General features: G+C 32.5%; 2 protein-coding genes across 2 annotated transcripts; both read right to left on the bottom strand.

The window, feature by feature from the left end:
• Positions 1–260: 260 nt before the first annotated feature.
• Positions 261–1,220, bottom strand: LOC119667356 (protein ALP1-like). The gene has a single exon (XM_038076645.1). The coding sequence runs from the start codon at positions 1,218–1,220 to the stop codon at positions 261–263; it is 960 nt and encodes a 319-aa protein (XP_037932573.1).
• Positions 1,221–4,853: 3,633 nt separating this feature from the next.
• LOC119664543 (period circadian protein-like) lies at positions 4,854–5,284 on the bottom strand. Its single transcript, XM_038074016.1, has 2 exons — positions 5,148–5,284; positions 4,854–5,085 (listed from the first exon to the last, which is right to left on the bottom strand). Exons 1-2 carry the CDS (start codon positions 5,253–5,255, stop codon positions 5,023–5,025), a joined length of 171 nt encoding a protein of 56 aa, XP_037929944.1. The 5' UTR covers positions 5,256–5,284; the 3' UTR covers positions 4,854–5,022.
• Between the last annotated feature and the right edge of the window lie 8,112 nt (positions 5,285–13,396).

Raw genomic sequence — 13,396 nt, 5'->3', positions numbered from 1 at the left:
AGTTTTAACAAATATTAAAATTTAATTTTATTATTTTTAATCTATTAATGATAAGTTCGATACACTTAGTGTATTAGGTTTAGTATATATAGTATAAAAGTTGAGTATATACATAAATATATTTAAATTTTACTGTATATTTATTTTTTAACATTTTTTCATATTACTCTTACTTTTACTTGTATTTTTTCATTTTAAAAATTATATTTATGTTTTCACTATTTTAAGTTTCTTATAAATATGAATAAAACATTTGAAAATTAATTAAACATAAGATTGTAAATTGACTTTCTTTTACTTTCATATGCACTAGATTCGTTGTTATAGAGTAACATATCAGGAAGATCTTCCTCTGCAGAAATATGTATTTCTTCACGGCTTTGACTTTCAAATTCAGTAAGCAATATGTTGTGAAGAATACAGCACACAAGTATCCTTTCACAACAAAATTTATGACTTTTGTTATTTTTAATTCGAACTCTTAGTTCTTTCAAGCTACAAAAATTTTCCTTCAATAACCCAAAACAATGTTCCACCCGAACTCGATATTTACTATGGCGTTTATTGAACTGAATTCGTTCTTCACTGGTAAGTTGCTGTGAGTTTCTTCTATATGGTGGTATAATGATATCAGACAACGGATATGCGGAGTCACCAGCAATCCATGATTGATTAGAAAAAAATCGATCTTTTTCTTTTAAAAGTATTGAGTTCGAAAAAACTTTAGCATCGTGAGTCGAGCCCGCATAACCAACAACAACATCTCTTATTCTTAATTTGTAATCACAAACAGCTTGAAGTTTAATGGAATAAATGTGATTTCTTGAAAAATATTTTTCATGATTAATTTGTGGTGCATCTGCAATTTTTATTTCAGTGCCATCGATATAGCCAATGCAAAACGGTAATTCATTGTACGTGTCACTTATTATTTGTTCCTGCTCTGATGAGCTTGGCCATACGATATACTTCGTCAATAGTGTTATAAAAACACTAAAAATTCTTTGTGTAATTTTCATCAAAGTTGCACCATCGCCAATTCCAAAAGTAGCTGCTACTTTCCTAATTGACGCACTCTCTCCTGAAGAGCCCAAACGATACAGAACTATAGCTAAATGTAGTCCAATCGGAAACTGTTTGCTGCCGTTTGCTTTTTTAAATATTTCAGCTTCAGAAATCAAGGCAACTAAATAAGCAAATTGGTTTTTGTTTACACGCATCATTTGCAAAAACCGACCGTCATCTAACTTGGTTAAAATTTTTTTTTTACTTTTGATTCAAATTAATATATAAATTCTACTTACAAAATAAATATTTCCACTGTGATACTTCTTTTAGAAGTAATTAAAAAAAATTAATTTATCAGTTGTCATTCACGTTGCTCATACGCACCATAATACCATTAAATCAATTTTCGAAGAAAATATACAAAAATTTTCACTTTTTATTTTTAGACCTGCGCAACAAGTATCCGGATTTTGTTGTTTGTTAACTACTCCTTAAGTAATAGACCTTTTTCAAAAAAATTTTTTTTTTGTTTTGTGGGTACACCCTTTCTTGACATATGGTACAAATTTGAACGCCATCTGTCAATTAGTTTGTTTACAGCAGCTGTTAATGTGAAACTACCTCAAGTGCATTTAGCGATTTTTACTATGGAAAATTCTTGTTGTACGCGATTTTTTGACCAAACACGGCACCACTGTCATCGCTCAGGCACCATATTCACCAGATCTAGATCCGTTTCCTGTTCCCGTAACTCGAATTGCTTCTTCGTGGTAAGCGTTTTGAGTCGATTGAATCGGTAATAGAGAACTAAAAGCCATACCTTCACGGGCCTACGAAAAGTGTATGGAAAATTGGGTAAAGCGTTGGCATATGTGTATCGCTTTAGAAGGAGCATATTTTGAAGGCGATAAAATAAATTTGGAATAAAATTTAAATTTGTGTGTTTTATTTACAAAATCCGAGTACTTTTTGAGCAGAAGGTAAAATATTGACATTTTAAATTAGTTTCGCATCATTTCTGTTTTTAAATTATGATTTTTAACATAATTAAACCGTTCAATAAACTTTTTTCTTATATACCATAGATGAATTAAAAAGTTGATTAGATTCATAGTAGTCGAACTATCTAAAAAACTGCAGCAGATAATCACACCTACCTTTTTCGGTGGAAGATAGCAAATATATTATCTTTGATGGCCATCAAAGATTAGCTTATATGGCGTTATATGTGCGTTATATGAGCTTATATGAACTTATATGAGCTTATATGACACTAAAGTTAAAGAGCCATCAAAGCAAAACATTGTTGTACCAAACGGTCGTGAGCGGGTATTTTTTATTTGCTCAGGTATTTCTCGCTTGTTGGATCTTATTGTTCCAACAATGGTCAACTTATATGGCTCTTTTAGGAAGCTCTTTGCTAGTTGTACGAAGGTGAACCAATTATCGAAAGTGATGTTGCGACAGGTACCATGTATTGGCCTTTTTAACTCCTTCACGAAGTATTCACCTAATGGCATCGTTGAAGTTGTGTAACGACACGGATTTTCCCGTTTCGTTGTACCATTTTTAATATTTATTTATTTTATATGTTGACATACAATGCCACTGAGTGATCATACAAGACACACTCCCTTCTTAGAAAATTGCGCCGTCTTTTATATGCATCCTCTTGAACTTTATGTGCAAAGTACACAAAGCTTTCAGTTTCTCTTAGTTAAACTTAATGCACTTTAACACTTGCACAAAAGCTTCCTTGTGCATCTTTTTGCAGCGAATTGCATTTTGACGTTTTTGACGTTTGCAAATGTTTGTTTACATTTTTACTTTTTACATGAAAGCGCCGGTGTTAGTAATTTTATCGTGTTTTTTTTTAAATTATTTATAATTTAATTTTATAATTATGAAAAATTATTTATTAATAAATTATTTAAATAAATTTGCGGGGATGAACAAAGAAGGAATGTATTTATTATTTTATTAAGATATATTTCTGTATTTATTACAAATTTATTTTCTCTTAATTTCAGATTGCTTCACGTGTTGCAGTTGCGTGCAGGCTGGGTGGCTTTTTGGTAAGTAGTTTCTAATAACTATGTTAAATGTTAATTCCTCTATTTTAATTTCAGATTTCTTCGAAATTTATTTAAATTTATGTAGGTTGGAAATTTGTGCAAAATTTCCATCCTTACAGTTGTTGTTGTCTTGTCCAAATATGGCAACAATGTACCTATCTCCACTATAGGTTGTATTGAATAACTCACTAGCTGACAAGTGATTGTCCTTCAATACTGCGGTCAAAGTCAGTATGCTAAGAAGAGCACCAATTTCAAGACAATTTGTATCTGCGAACGTTTTGCTTCTCAAATTAGTTGTTCGTATTAGAGATATCTCTGCATCTGTCCACTAAACTATTTCTGATATTATTTCGTCAGTAAAAAAAGCAGTGAAGGAAGAAATCGGATCACATAAGGCTTTACATGCTCTTGTGAGACCTCTTATTATTCGAACACCATTCATCGATAGAACTCTACCGGCATTTATTCCCTTCGAAGTAGTCCAGCAATATTGGCTTTTGCTTCTTGATGTTGGCTGAAGTACTCTTACTATCCGGCTGTCTAAAGACGACCTATTATTGTTGGTTTCTTCGTGTTCCGGGTCTGGCGATATATTTTCGCGATTTTCCTGTACATTAAGATCTTTATCTTTTGCGTCTTTTTTGATATTTTGGAATATCATTTTCCGATACCACATCTTCTCTTTCACTCTCATTTTCGGTTGACCTACATTCATCTGGATATGTCAGATAAGTAGCTATTTGCGTGTCGTCTAATATTTCATTACTTTCCATTTTGCTTTTATTTACACTTACATGTACTGAATTTAAATAAAAAAACACAATAACTAATAATCACTTCTCTTTCACTCTCATTTTCGGTTGAGCTAAATTCATCTAGACATGTCAGTTAAGTAGCTATTTGCGTGTCGTCTAATATTTCATTACTTTCCATTTTGCTTTTATTTACAATTACATGTACTGAATTTAAATAAAAAAACACAATAACTAATAATCACTCAAAAATTGTACAAGTAGCACAAAACATAAACATACATCTCGGAGACGTATGGCTTGGCAGTATCTCAGAATATACAAATTTTACCACCGAAAATCAACTACCACTGGTAACGACTGAGATAAATGCAAATATGCATACGTTGTGAAAACATTTGTGAGAGAGAGAGAGCAAAATGTAAAAAGATCGTACGCCTCACAGACGTACATTATGAAAGCAAGGTTGAACTTATTATATTTATATATTTATACCGCAGCACCATACTGCAGTCGAGTAATGTACTCTCTTTTACGGTAATGTTTTTAAATACCAAAAAAAAAAATTTAAAAAGTTTTATCTTAAACCAAAATAATAAAAAATAAACAACACAAAAATTTTATTCAATTTATTTATGCTAATTTAAAGCACGGCAAGTGCTTTGGTTAATGTTACTAATTAAATAAAAAAGTGACAAAAAACCTGGAACTAGAGCACTTAAAGTTTGTGTAGTCTCGTCTACTCGTCTACATGGTTAGTCATCGCTTCTAATTTGATAGGCACGAGTTCTAAGCCTGGCACTTGCAGCCCAAACAAATTATATACGGACTATGGTATAAACTAATTAAGAAATTCGATTATTTTCTAGAACCACTATTGATGAGAACTTGGCAATACTCGAAACAGCTTTGTATGGTCAGCCAAATTTCAATAAATTGAATAAAATTTTTGTCTTTGTCCTTTCTTTCTTTGCTATTTGAAAACCCTTTAAATTTTAAAAATTAAACAACCGAATAACCATTTAAAGAAACAAAATTAGCATTTATTTTTAAAAATATTCGTACAGTTTACACTTTGCCAATAGATTAATAACAGCAGTTTTATATTATTTAAACCATACTTTTTGATTTCATTTGCAGTGAAATTCGGTGATAAATTTATATAATTTTCCTATATGCAAGAATTATTGTTTACTATGTTGCGAGTCGTTTTCTTCTTGTTCCTTTAACTTTACAACACTTTTTTTCTAGAAAAGATAATATTCAGTAAGGTACATTCATTTTGTTTTAATAGGTTAACCAAAAATACTTTGTATTTGCCCTGTTTGAACTCCTTGTCAGTTTCTTGTGGGCTGTCAGATCCATCAGTTGTTTTAATAAATGATGAATAGAAGGATGAGAAACTTGAGCCATCCATATCGTCGCTATTACCATTACTATCAGTATTTGGCTAAAATATACAAAACAATGCATTTAATATTTAGCACTTAATCAAATAAATAATTTCACACTATTTTTATCAAATACATAGTTTCTAAAGAGTGCTTTTGGGTGATTCTTTTACTAACCGGACGGATTTTGGCAAAAAATTATCTCATGATCTACGCCTTTTATAAAATAAGAAGACCCGTATCTCGGGAAAAGATTTTGTGAAATTTTTCCTACGAGATATGGACCCATGGGGTTTTGAGAATTGGCATTGTAGACATATTTTCAAATGGGTATATCTCAAGTTCTATAAAAGATAGAAACTTGAAATTTACAGCGTTTCAAAGATAATTGATTGTACTTTTATGAAATTGTTTAAGTAATTAAAATTGTTTATATTTGAGTTCTAATATTAATCCTTAAACTTCAAAAAAAAAATTTCTCAAAACTATTATCATATTTTATTTATTTATTTTATTTAGATACAGTTTTAAATTTTACTACGAAATAAAAATTTTCGCACCTACCTTTTTCGGTGAAGTGTTATTTTGCTACAGTTGGAAAAATACTCTGCACAGGTAAGAAATCTATAGGAAATAAAAAAAGGTAAAGGTGTGACTATGTGCTGCAGTTATCTAGATAGTTCGGCTAGTAAGAAACTAATAAACTTTTTTCTTATTTAGATGAATTAAGCCGTTTAATTATGATAAAATTCATAATTTAAAAACAGAAATGAAGCGAAACTAATTTGAAATGTTAATATTTTATGTATACATTTATTTTAAAAATAAAAAGTAGACATTTTTGTGTAGTTTTTCTTCGGAAATTGATTTAATGGTATTATGGTGCATATGAGCAACGTAAAAACACCTGATAAATTAATTTTTTTTATTTAATTCTAAAAGGAATATCACAGTGGAAGTATTTATTTTTTATGTAGAATTTATATATTAATCTGAAGCAAAAGTAAAAAAAAATTTGTGTGACATAATCCTTTTTTTTTTACTGAAAAATCGTGTGTACATGTTTGGTGTGATATGAAAGATAAATAAATTTTTAAAAGTATATAGAATTTAATTACTAGTCGAAATCAATAACATTATATAAGAATATTTGTAGCATATTCTTTGAAAATTCATTCATATGAAGCTCACACATATACACACGAATTTTCAGTAAAAAAAAAGGATTATATCACACAAATTTTTTTTTACTTTTGATTCAGATTAATACACATTTAAAAATATGTCTACAATGCTAATTCTCAAAATCCCATGGGTCCATATCTCGTAGGAAAAATTTCACAAAATCGTTTCCCGAGATACGGGTCTTCTTATTTTATAAAAGGAGTTCATAAAAAAATTTCAGAAAAATCGGAGATCATGAGGTCAACAAGGTGTCTGAGTTGTAAAAGAATGACCCTTTTACAATACAAAGTATGAAAATCGTATTTTTTAAAATTTATATTCCAAAGTAACAGTTATTCTTTTTCATTCTGCATATTTTCTATAATAATTTGTCTTAATAAGATTATTGTGAATATGGAATATATGAATATGGTATCTAAAGTGGCCCTTAGACAGCATCGCGTGTTGACAACGCACGAAGTCTTCTCTCGCCATTACACATCAAATTTTACAACAATTTTTTAAACACGCCTCCAGCAAACAGTGCAAAATTTGTTCACTCATCAGTATTAAAGCAATCGCTGAAGTGTCAACAGCGGCTGCTATGCGTAATTTCCATACGAAAAATGATGTTTTACATTTAATTTATAATTTTAAATTATATGTTTATTTTTATAATTTCAATTTTTATATTTATTTTTATATATATGTAGGAATAATACAAAAGGGCAACCCTGCAACATTTTTGATCTGACGTTTAGGAAGAGTTGTTATATTTTGATAGTAAAGTAAAATAATAGTTTTAAGAAATTAATCATTAATTTTGAATTTGAAATAAAAGTGTAATATCACTACAATTAATTATCTCTACAATTAATTTGGGGGCTCAACCGTGATTTGAAGGTGATTAAAGCAAGTAAGGTGTTGTGCATTGTCTAAAAGAAGAAATTAAAAGCAAGAAGAAGAAGAAATTAAGAAGTAAGAAAGAAGAAGAAATTAAGAAGTAAGATATTTAGAAGCAGGAAAAGATGAAAAAAAAAAATATATACGTGACAATTACAACACAAAGTAAACAAGTAAATAAACCAAAAACGAAGTTAAATTTGAAATGGATGCACAGTCAATACTAGAGTTAAAGGTTGAAGAATTAAAAACGAAGCTGCGTGCAGAAGGCTTGTCTACATCAGGCAGGAAAGTAGAGTTGCAAAACAGACTATTTGTACATTTCGGATTCACTGATGAGGAGGATGAAGATGTGTCTGAATATGATATAGCTACCTCCAACGAGCGTAGTGACAATAGTAGTGCTAAAAGCTTCTTCACCCTCAAAGATGTACAGGAAAGCATGACTCCATTCACAGGGAACGATGCAGCTGATATTAACCAGTGGATTGGCGAATTCGACGACAATGCGGTAACGCTGGGATGGAACAACATCCAAAAGTTTGTATATGCCAAACAACTACTACAGGGTGCCGCACGTCTATTTATCAGAAACCAACCAGGTGTACATAACTGGCAATCGCTAAAACGATCGCTCATTGATGAGTTTGGCCAAAAACTGTCGTCAGCAAAAATCCATGATATGCTAAGAAACAGAAAGCATCGCCCGAATGAAACACTCAGGGAATATTTGTACAACCTGCAGGAGATAAGTCGACCAATTGACCTAGACGGGGAAAGTTTAATTTCATACTTTGTTGATGGCATAGCTGATTCGAAGGTAAATAAAACAACATTATACGAAGCGCAAACAATAAGTGAGCTGAAACGACGCATTATAATTTACGAAAAAATCAGAGGAACAAACGAAGTGAGTAGAGTCAAAGCTCCAGTAATCAACGCTAAGTCGTTTGAACACAAAATCCCAAAACAGGAAATAAAACGTAGGTGCTTCAAGTGTGGCGATGTGGCGCACTTAGCGAAAGATTGTACGATTGTTAATTACAAATGTTTCCGCTGCAACAAGAACGGACATCGCTCGTTTGAATGTAAAGAAGCAAAAACAGGGCAAACGTCATCATCCAGCAGTGGAATTAATTCCGTAGACAACATGTATAGTCACTCCACACCAAACAAGAAGTCATGTCGAAATGTAATAACTCTGGGAAGGCCTATTTGTGCTCTTATCGACAGCGGATCTGATTTGACATTACTGCGCGAAGATGTTTTCGAGTCGTTGGGTGGCGGTATCCTGTGTAACGATATTAAAACTCTACGTTGTATGGGTGGGAACGTAATAAATAGCAAAGGAAGCATAAAGTTGCAAACAACTTTAGACAAGGCTAATCTACACTTGACGTTTCACATCGTGGCGTGCAAGGACTCTGATTTTTTAGCGGTAATTGGTAACGATGTACTTGACAGTTTAAGCATTGTGTTATCCAAAAATGGTGCCAAATTTTGTGTTCCAGAAGAAGAAGCAGATATAGCATCTATAAAAACGAAGAATGACATAACTACAAATAATGAAGATGAATTTAAAATTTTTTGTGGAATGGCAGATGCGGTAGACCAGTCATCAAACATGGACGCAGCACACCTTTCATTTGAAATGCAGGAAGAAATTGAATCGTTAGTTACAAATTATAAACCAGCGAAATATGCAAAGTCACCCATTGAAATGAAAATTGTCATGATGGATGATACACCGATATATGAAAGCCCACGACGGTTAGCATACCATGACCGAGTAATAGTAAACGAACAGGTGAAGGAGTGGGTAGAACAAGGCATTGTGCAAGAAAGTTTTTCGGAATATGCTGCCGCAGTTGTATTAGCGTCTAAGAAGGATAAAACAAAGCGTCTATGCTGCGATTATCGTAGATTAAATGAAAAGATTGTGAAGGACCGTTTTCCTATGCCGTTAATCGAAGATGTTCTGGATAAATTACAAGGTGCAAACGTTTTCACGACTCTCGATTTGAAGAACGGTTTTTTTCATGTTCCAGTAGAACCATCATCACGGAAATATACTGCATTTATCACCCATCAAGGGCAATATGAATTTCTTTACGCACCGTTTGGTATTTCAAACTCACGGGCTGTGTTTGGCAGATTTGTTCAAGCAGTTTTTCGTGAACTTATACAGGATGGTACAATCATCGTTTACGTTGATGACATAGTCATACCATCGAAAGACGAAGTCGACGGAGTAAAAAAGCTTAAACGTGTTTTGAAAGTCGCTGCGGAGAAGGGGATCCAAATAAGATTCAGCAAGTGCCAATTTCTGCAGAGAAAAATAAATTTTCTGGGGTATGTTATAGAAAAGAATAGCATACAACCTTCGTATGAAAAGATTGAGGCGGTGGAAAAATTTTCAATACCGAATAACTCGAAGGCTGTTCAAAGATTTATCGGACTCACATCGTACTTTCGCAAGTTTGTAAAGAATTTCGCCGTAATAGCAAAGCCGCTCACTGATTTGCTACGTAAAGAAGCAAAGTTTACATTTGGTGAAGATCAAGCAGCAGCATTTCAGCGGTTGAAATTAGAGTTAGTAAAAGCGCCGGTCTTGAAGATCTATGATCCATTTGCAGTTACAGAAGTTCACACAGATGCTAGTGCTCATGGCTTTGATGCGATTTTGATGCAGAAAGATCCTGATGATCAAATGTTACATCCGGTGCAATACTTCAGTCGTAAGACCTCTTCTCCCGAAAGTAAGTATCATTCATACGAATTAGAAGTCCTAGCTGTTATTCAAGCATTAAAGAAATGGAGGATTTATCTAATTGACAAGGAGTTTAAAATCATCACCGATTGTAATGCATTCACGTTAACTATGAAAAAGAAAGACGTTCCGTTGAGAGTGTCACGTTGGGCAATGTTCCTGCAAGATTTCCAGTATAAAATTGAACATCGGTCGGGAACGCAGATGAGGCACGTAGACGCACTAAGTCGGATGCACTGCATGATGATACAGGATACATTTACACATAAGTTGAAAGAAGCGCAAAGTCACGACGGCTGGCTTAAAGCGGTTAAAATGATTCTAGATGGTGGTGGTAAGTATGACGATTTTTACGTAAAGAATGGGGTGCTGTTTAAGAACGCAGATAAGAAACTACTAGTTATTCCACCACCAATGGAACGAGAAGTAATCACTACCGCTCATTGTAAAGGCCACTTCGCTCAGAAGAAAACGCAAGACATCGTTGAGAAGGAATATTTTATTCCGCAACTAAAACAGAAGGTCTCTGATATCGTCAATTCATGCATTAAATGCATACTTATTAATACCAAAGGATTTTAGAAGGATTTTTGAACCCTATTAACAAAGAAGATCAACCTCTTTCGACGTATCATATCGACCACGTAGGTCCACTAGAACAGAATCAGAAGAAGTATAATCATATTCTTGTTATCGTTGATGCCTTCTCGAAATTTGTCTGGCTCTATCCAACGAAAAGCACAGACGCACAATCAGTTGTTAATATTCTAGAAAAACAATCAGCAGTATTTGGACATCCAAGTCGTATAGTATCTGATCGTGGCACAGCGTTTACGGCAAATGCATTCGAGGAGTATTGTAAGTCAAGAAGCATTCAACATGTCCTTATTTCAACTGGAGTTCCTAAAGGTAATGGGCAAGTAGAGCGTATTCATCGAATAGTGGTGCCTACGCTAGCAAAGCTATGTCAGGAGAAACCGACATTGTGGTGCAAACATGTTGATAGAATTCAGCAACTTATAAATAATACTTCACCACGTAGTACAAAGGTAACGCCGTTCAAAATTTTAACAGAAGTTGAAATGAAAGCTGATCAGTACGACGAACTAAAAACATTATTCAACGAAGAGTTATTAAATGAGCTAGATGAAGAGAGAAACAAGGTTAGAGAAATGGCGAAAGAAAACATCCATAAGATACAACAAGAAAATAAAAAATCCTACGATTCAAAGCGCAAAGAAGAAAGGAAGTACACAGAAAATGAAACAGTGGCAATAAAGAGGACTCAATATGGTTCAGGGATGAAACTTAGACCAAAATACTTAGGTCCGTATAAGGTCAACAAGGTGTTAAATCATGGTCGCTACGAAGTAGGAAAGATTGGCGATCACGAAGGCCCGCGTTCGACAATAGCCATCGTGGAAAATATGAAGCCATGGACCGAGGCGTCCGGGTCGTACGCCCAATCAGGATAGCCGAAATGTAGGAATAATATAAAAGGGCAACCCTGCAACATTTTTGATCTGACGTTTAGGAAGAGTTGTTAAATTTTGATAGTAAAGTAAAATAATAGTTTTAAGAAATTAATCATTAATTTTGAATTTGACATAAAAGTGTAATATCACTACAATTAATTATCTCTACATATATTATATTTTATTTAATTTAATTTTTGTTTTTGGTATATTTTAATAACAAGTTTCCCGTCGTTGCACAATGCAATTAATATTTAAAATAAAATATTCATTGTAATTTAATGTTTGGTTATTTATATATTTTTGTTAGCCCAAGGTTATTAATATTTTAGTTCTTCTTAATAACTTGTTATGGAAATTAAAAAATTTTACCTATTTAGAAAATATAAATATTTAAAATAAAAGATACAATTCATTCATATTTGCAAAGCATCGCATGCTAACGACAAATAATGTGTGCATATAAACGATATTTACGCTTCCATTTCTCAAAATAAATGAAATTTTGCATGCCGACCAAATCCGACTGTATATGCAAAGACACGAGCGTGTTTGAAGATATATCAAAAATTTTGATTTTCGTCAACGCATTTCTTAAATTTCAAATATTACTATTGCACACACAAATTTCGCATTTCATAAAATAGGAGAAAAGTAGGAGAAAAAATTCTCATGTGTATATACGCGCAAATCTATATATAATTACGCTACATAAAAGTTTGTTACCCCGTTTTAACTGTGTTGCCGTTGACATATATGGATAAAATTTATACCGTTGGAAAGGTGAAGACGTGCAGAAGAGCACAACGTTATTTTTTCGCATGTACGTTAACGGAAACACAGGTAAAAATGCGTTCGCGTAAATTTAGCGACTACAACAACAAAATACATGTGTTTTTCAAAGTTTTTTTTTGTGACGAATTGTTAATTGTTTACGGTGGATTTGTGTGTGCGATTTTTTTCCACTTTTGGAAACAAGTGGACTTTGTGTGTTTGGACTTTGTGTGTTTGGACTTTGTGGATTCTGTTACAATAAGATTTTTAAAGCTCATTAAATTTCAAATATTGTTTGTGAATAAAAAAAACGCATTGAAGTGGAAATATCCTTTGATATGAATCGTTTTATTTGCATTGTGTGATAGTTAAATTTTAATTGTGATAAATTTTAATTTTGATAAATTTTAATTGTGATATATTTTTATTGTGAAATGTGGATAGTTAAGGTTAATGAGTTTGAAATTTTTAGATTTATTTCAAGTGTATTGTGTGATAGTTAAATTTTAATTGTGATGAATTTTAATTGTGAATTGTGTGATAGTTAAGGTTAATTAATTGGTTGAATCGACATTAACAACACTTCAATTCGAGAGATATTCATTTTGTACAATGAAAGAACATTATGATAGAGTATGCAATGCACAAAAAGAGATTTGTATGGCAATTATCGTGAATCGTGATACAGATATACGAAGATATAATATTTACGACTATAGATGATGAACCACCATTTGAGAGAAATATGATATCTTTTTTAAAAACAAATGGTGTAGTTAAGAATGTATTAGTATTAGATTCTGCTTTGGAACCATTGGCATATCCTTTACTATTCCCAAATGGAGATTTTGGTTGGCACGTTAATATATCGCATAACGTGCAACATAATTCTAATGGTAGGCAGATTCGAAATAAAGTTACAATGTTACAATTTGCATGCTTCAGATTTGCAATAAGGGATCAATTTAGCTTTTTGCATAAATCGCAAAAACTATTTTTGCAATACATTGTTGATATGTACGTGAGAATAGAAGGATGTCGACTACATTTTATAAGACAGAATCAAGTAAATTTGAGGGCA

Source organism: Teleopsis dalmanni, chromosome 1, assembly GCF_002237135.1.
Source record: "Teleopsis dalmanni isolate 2A chromosome 1, ASM223713v2, whole genome shotgun sequence".
NCBI lineage: Eukaryota > Metazoa > Arthropoda > Insecta > Diptera > Diopsidae > Teleopsis > Teleopsis dalmanni.
The sequence above is the reverse complement of the archived record's forward strand: the minus strand, read 5'-3'. Positions and strand labels throughout refer to the sequence as shown.

Bases quoted from the DNA above. Each gene is read 5' to 3' on its own strand.
- LOC119667356 (XM_038076645.1), bottom strand. From the start codon at position 1,220: ATGCGTGTAAACAAAAACCAATTTGCTTATTTAGTTGCCTTGATTTCT.
- LOC119664543 (XM_038074016.1), bottom strand. From the start codon at position 5,255: ATGGATGGCTCAAGTTTCTCATCCTTCTATTCATCATTTATTAAAACA. The intron at 5,086-5,147 runs GTATTTTTGGTT...TATCTTTTCTAG, and splicing joins TCAAACAGGGCAAATACAAA to AAAAAAAGTGTTGTAAAGTT.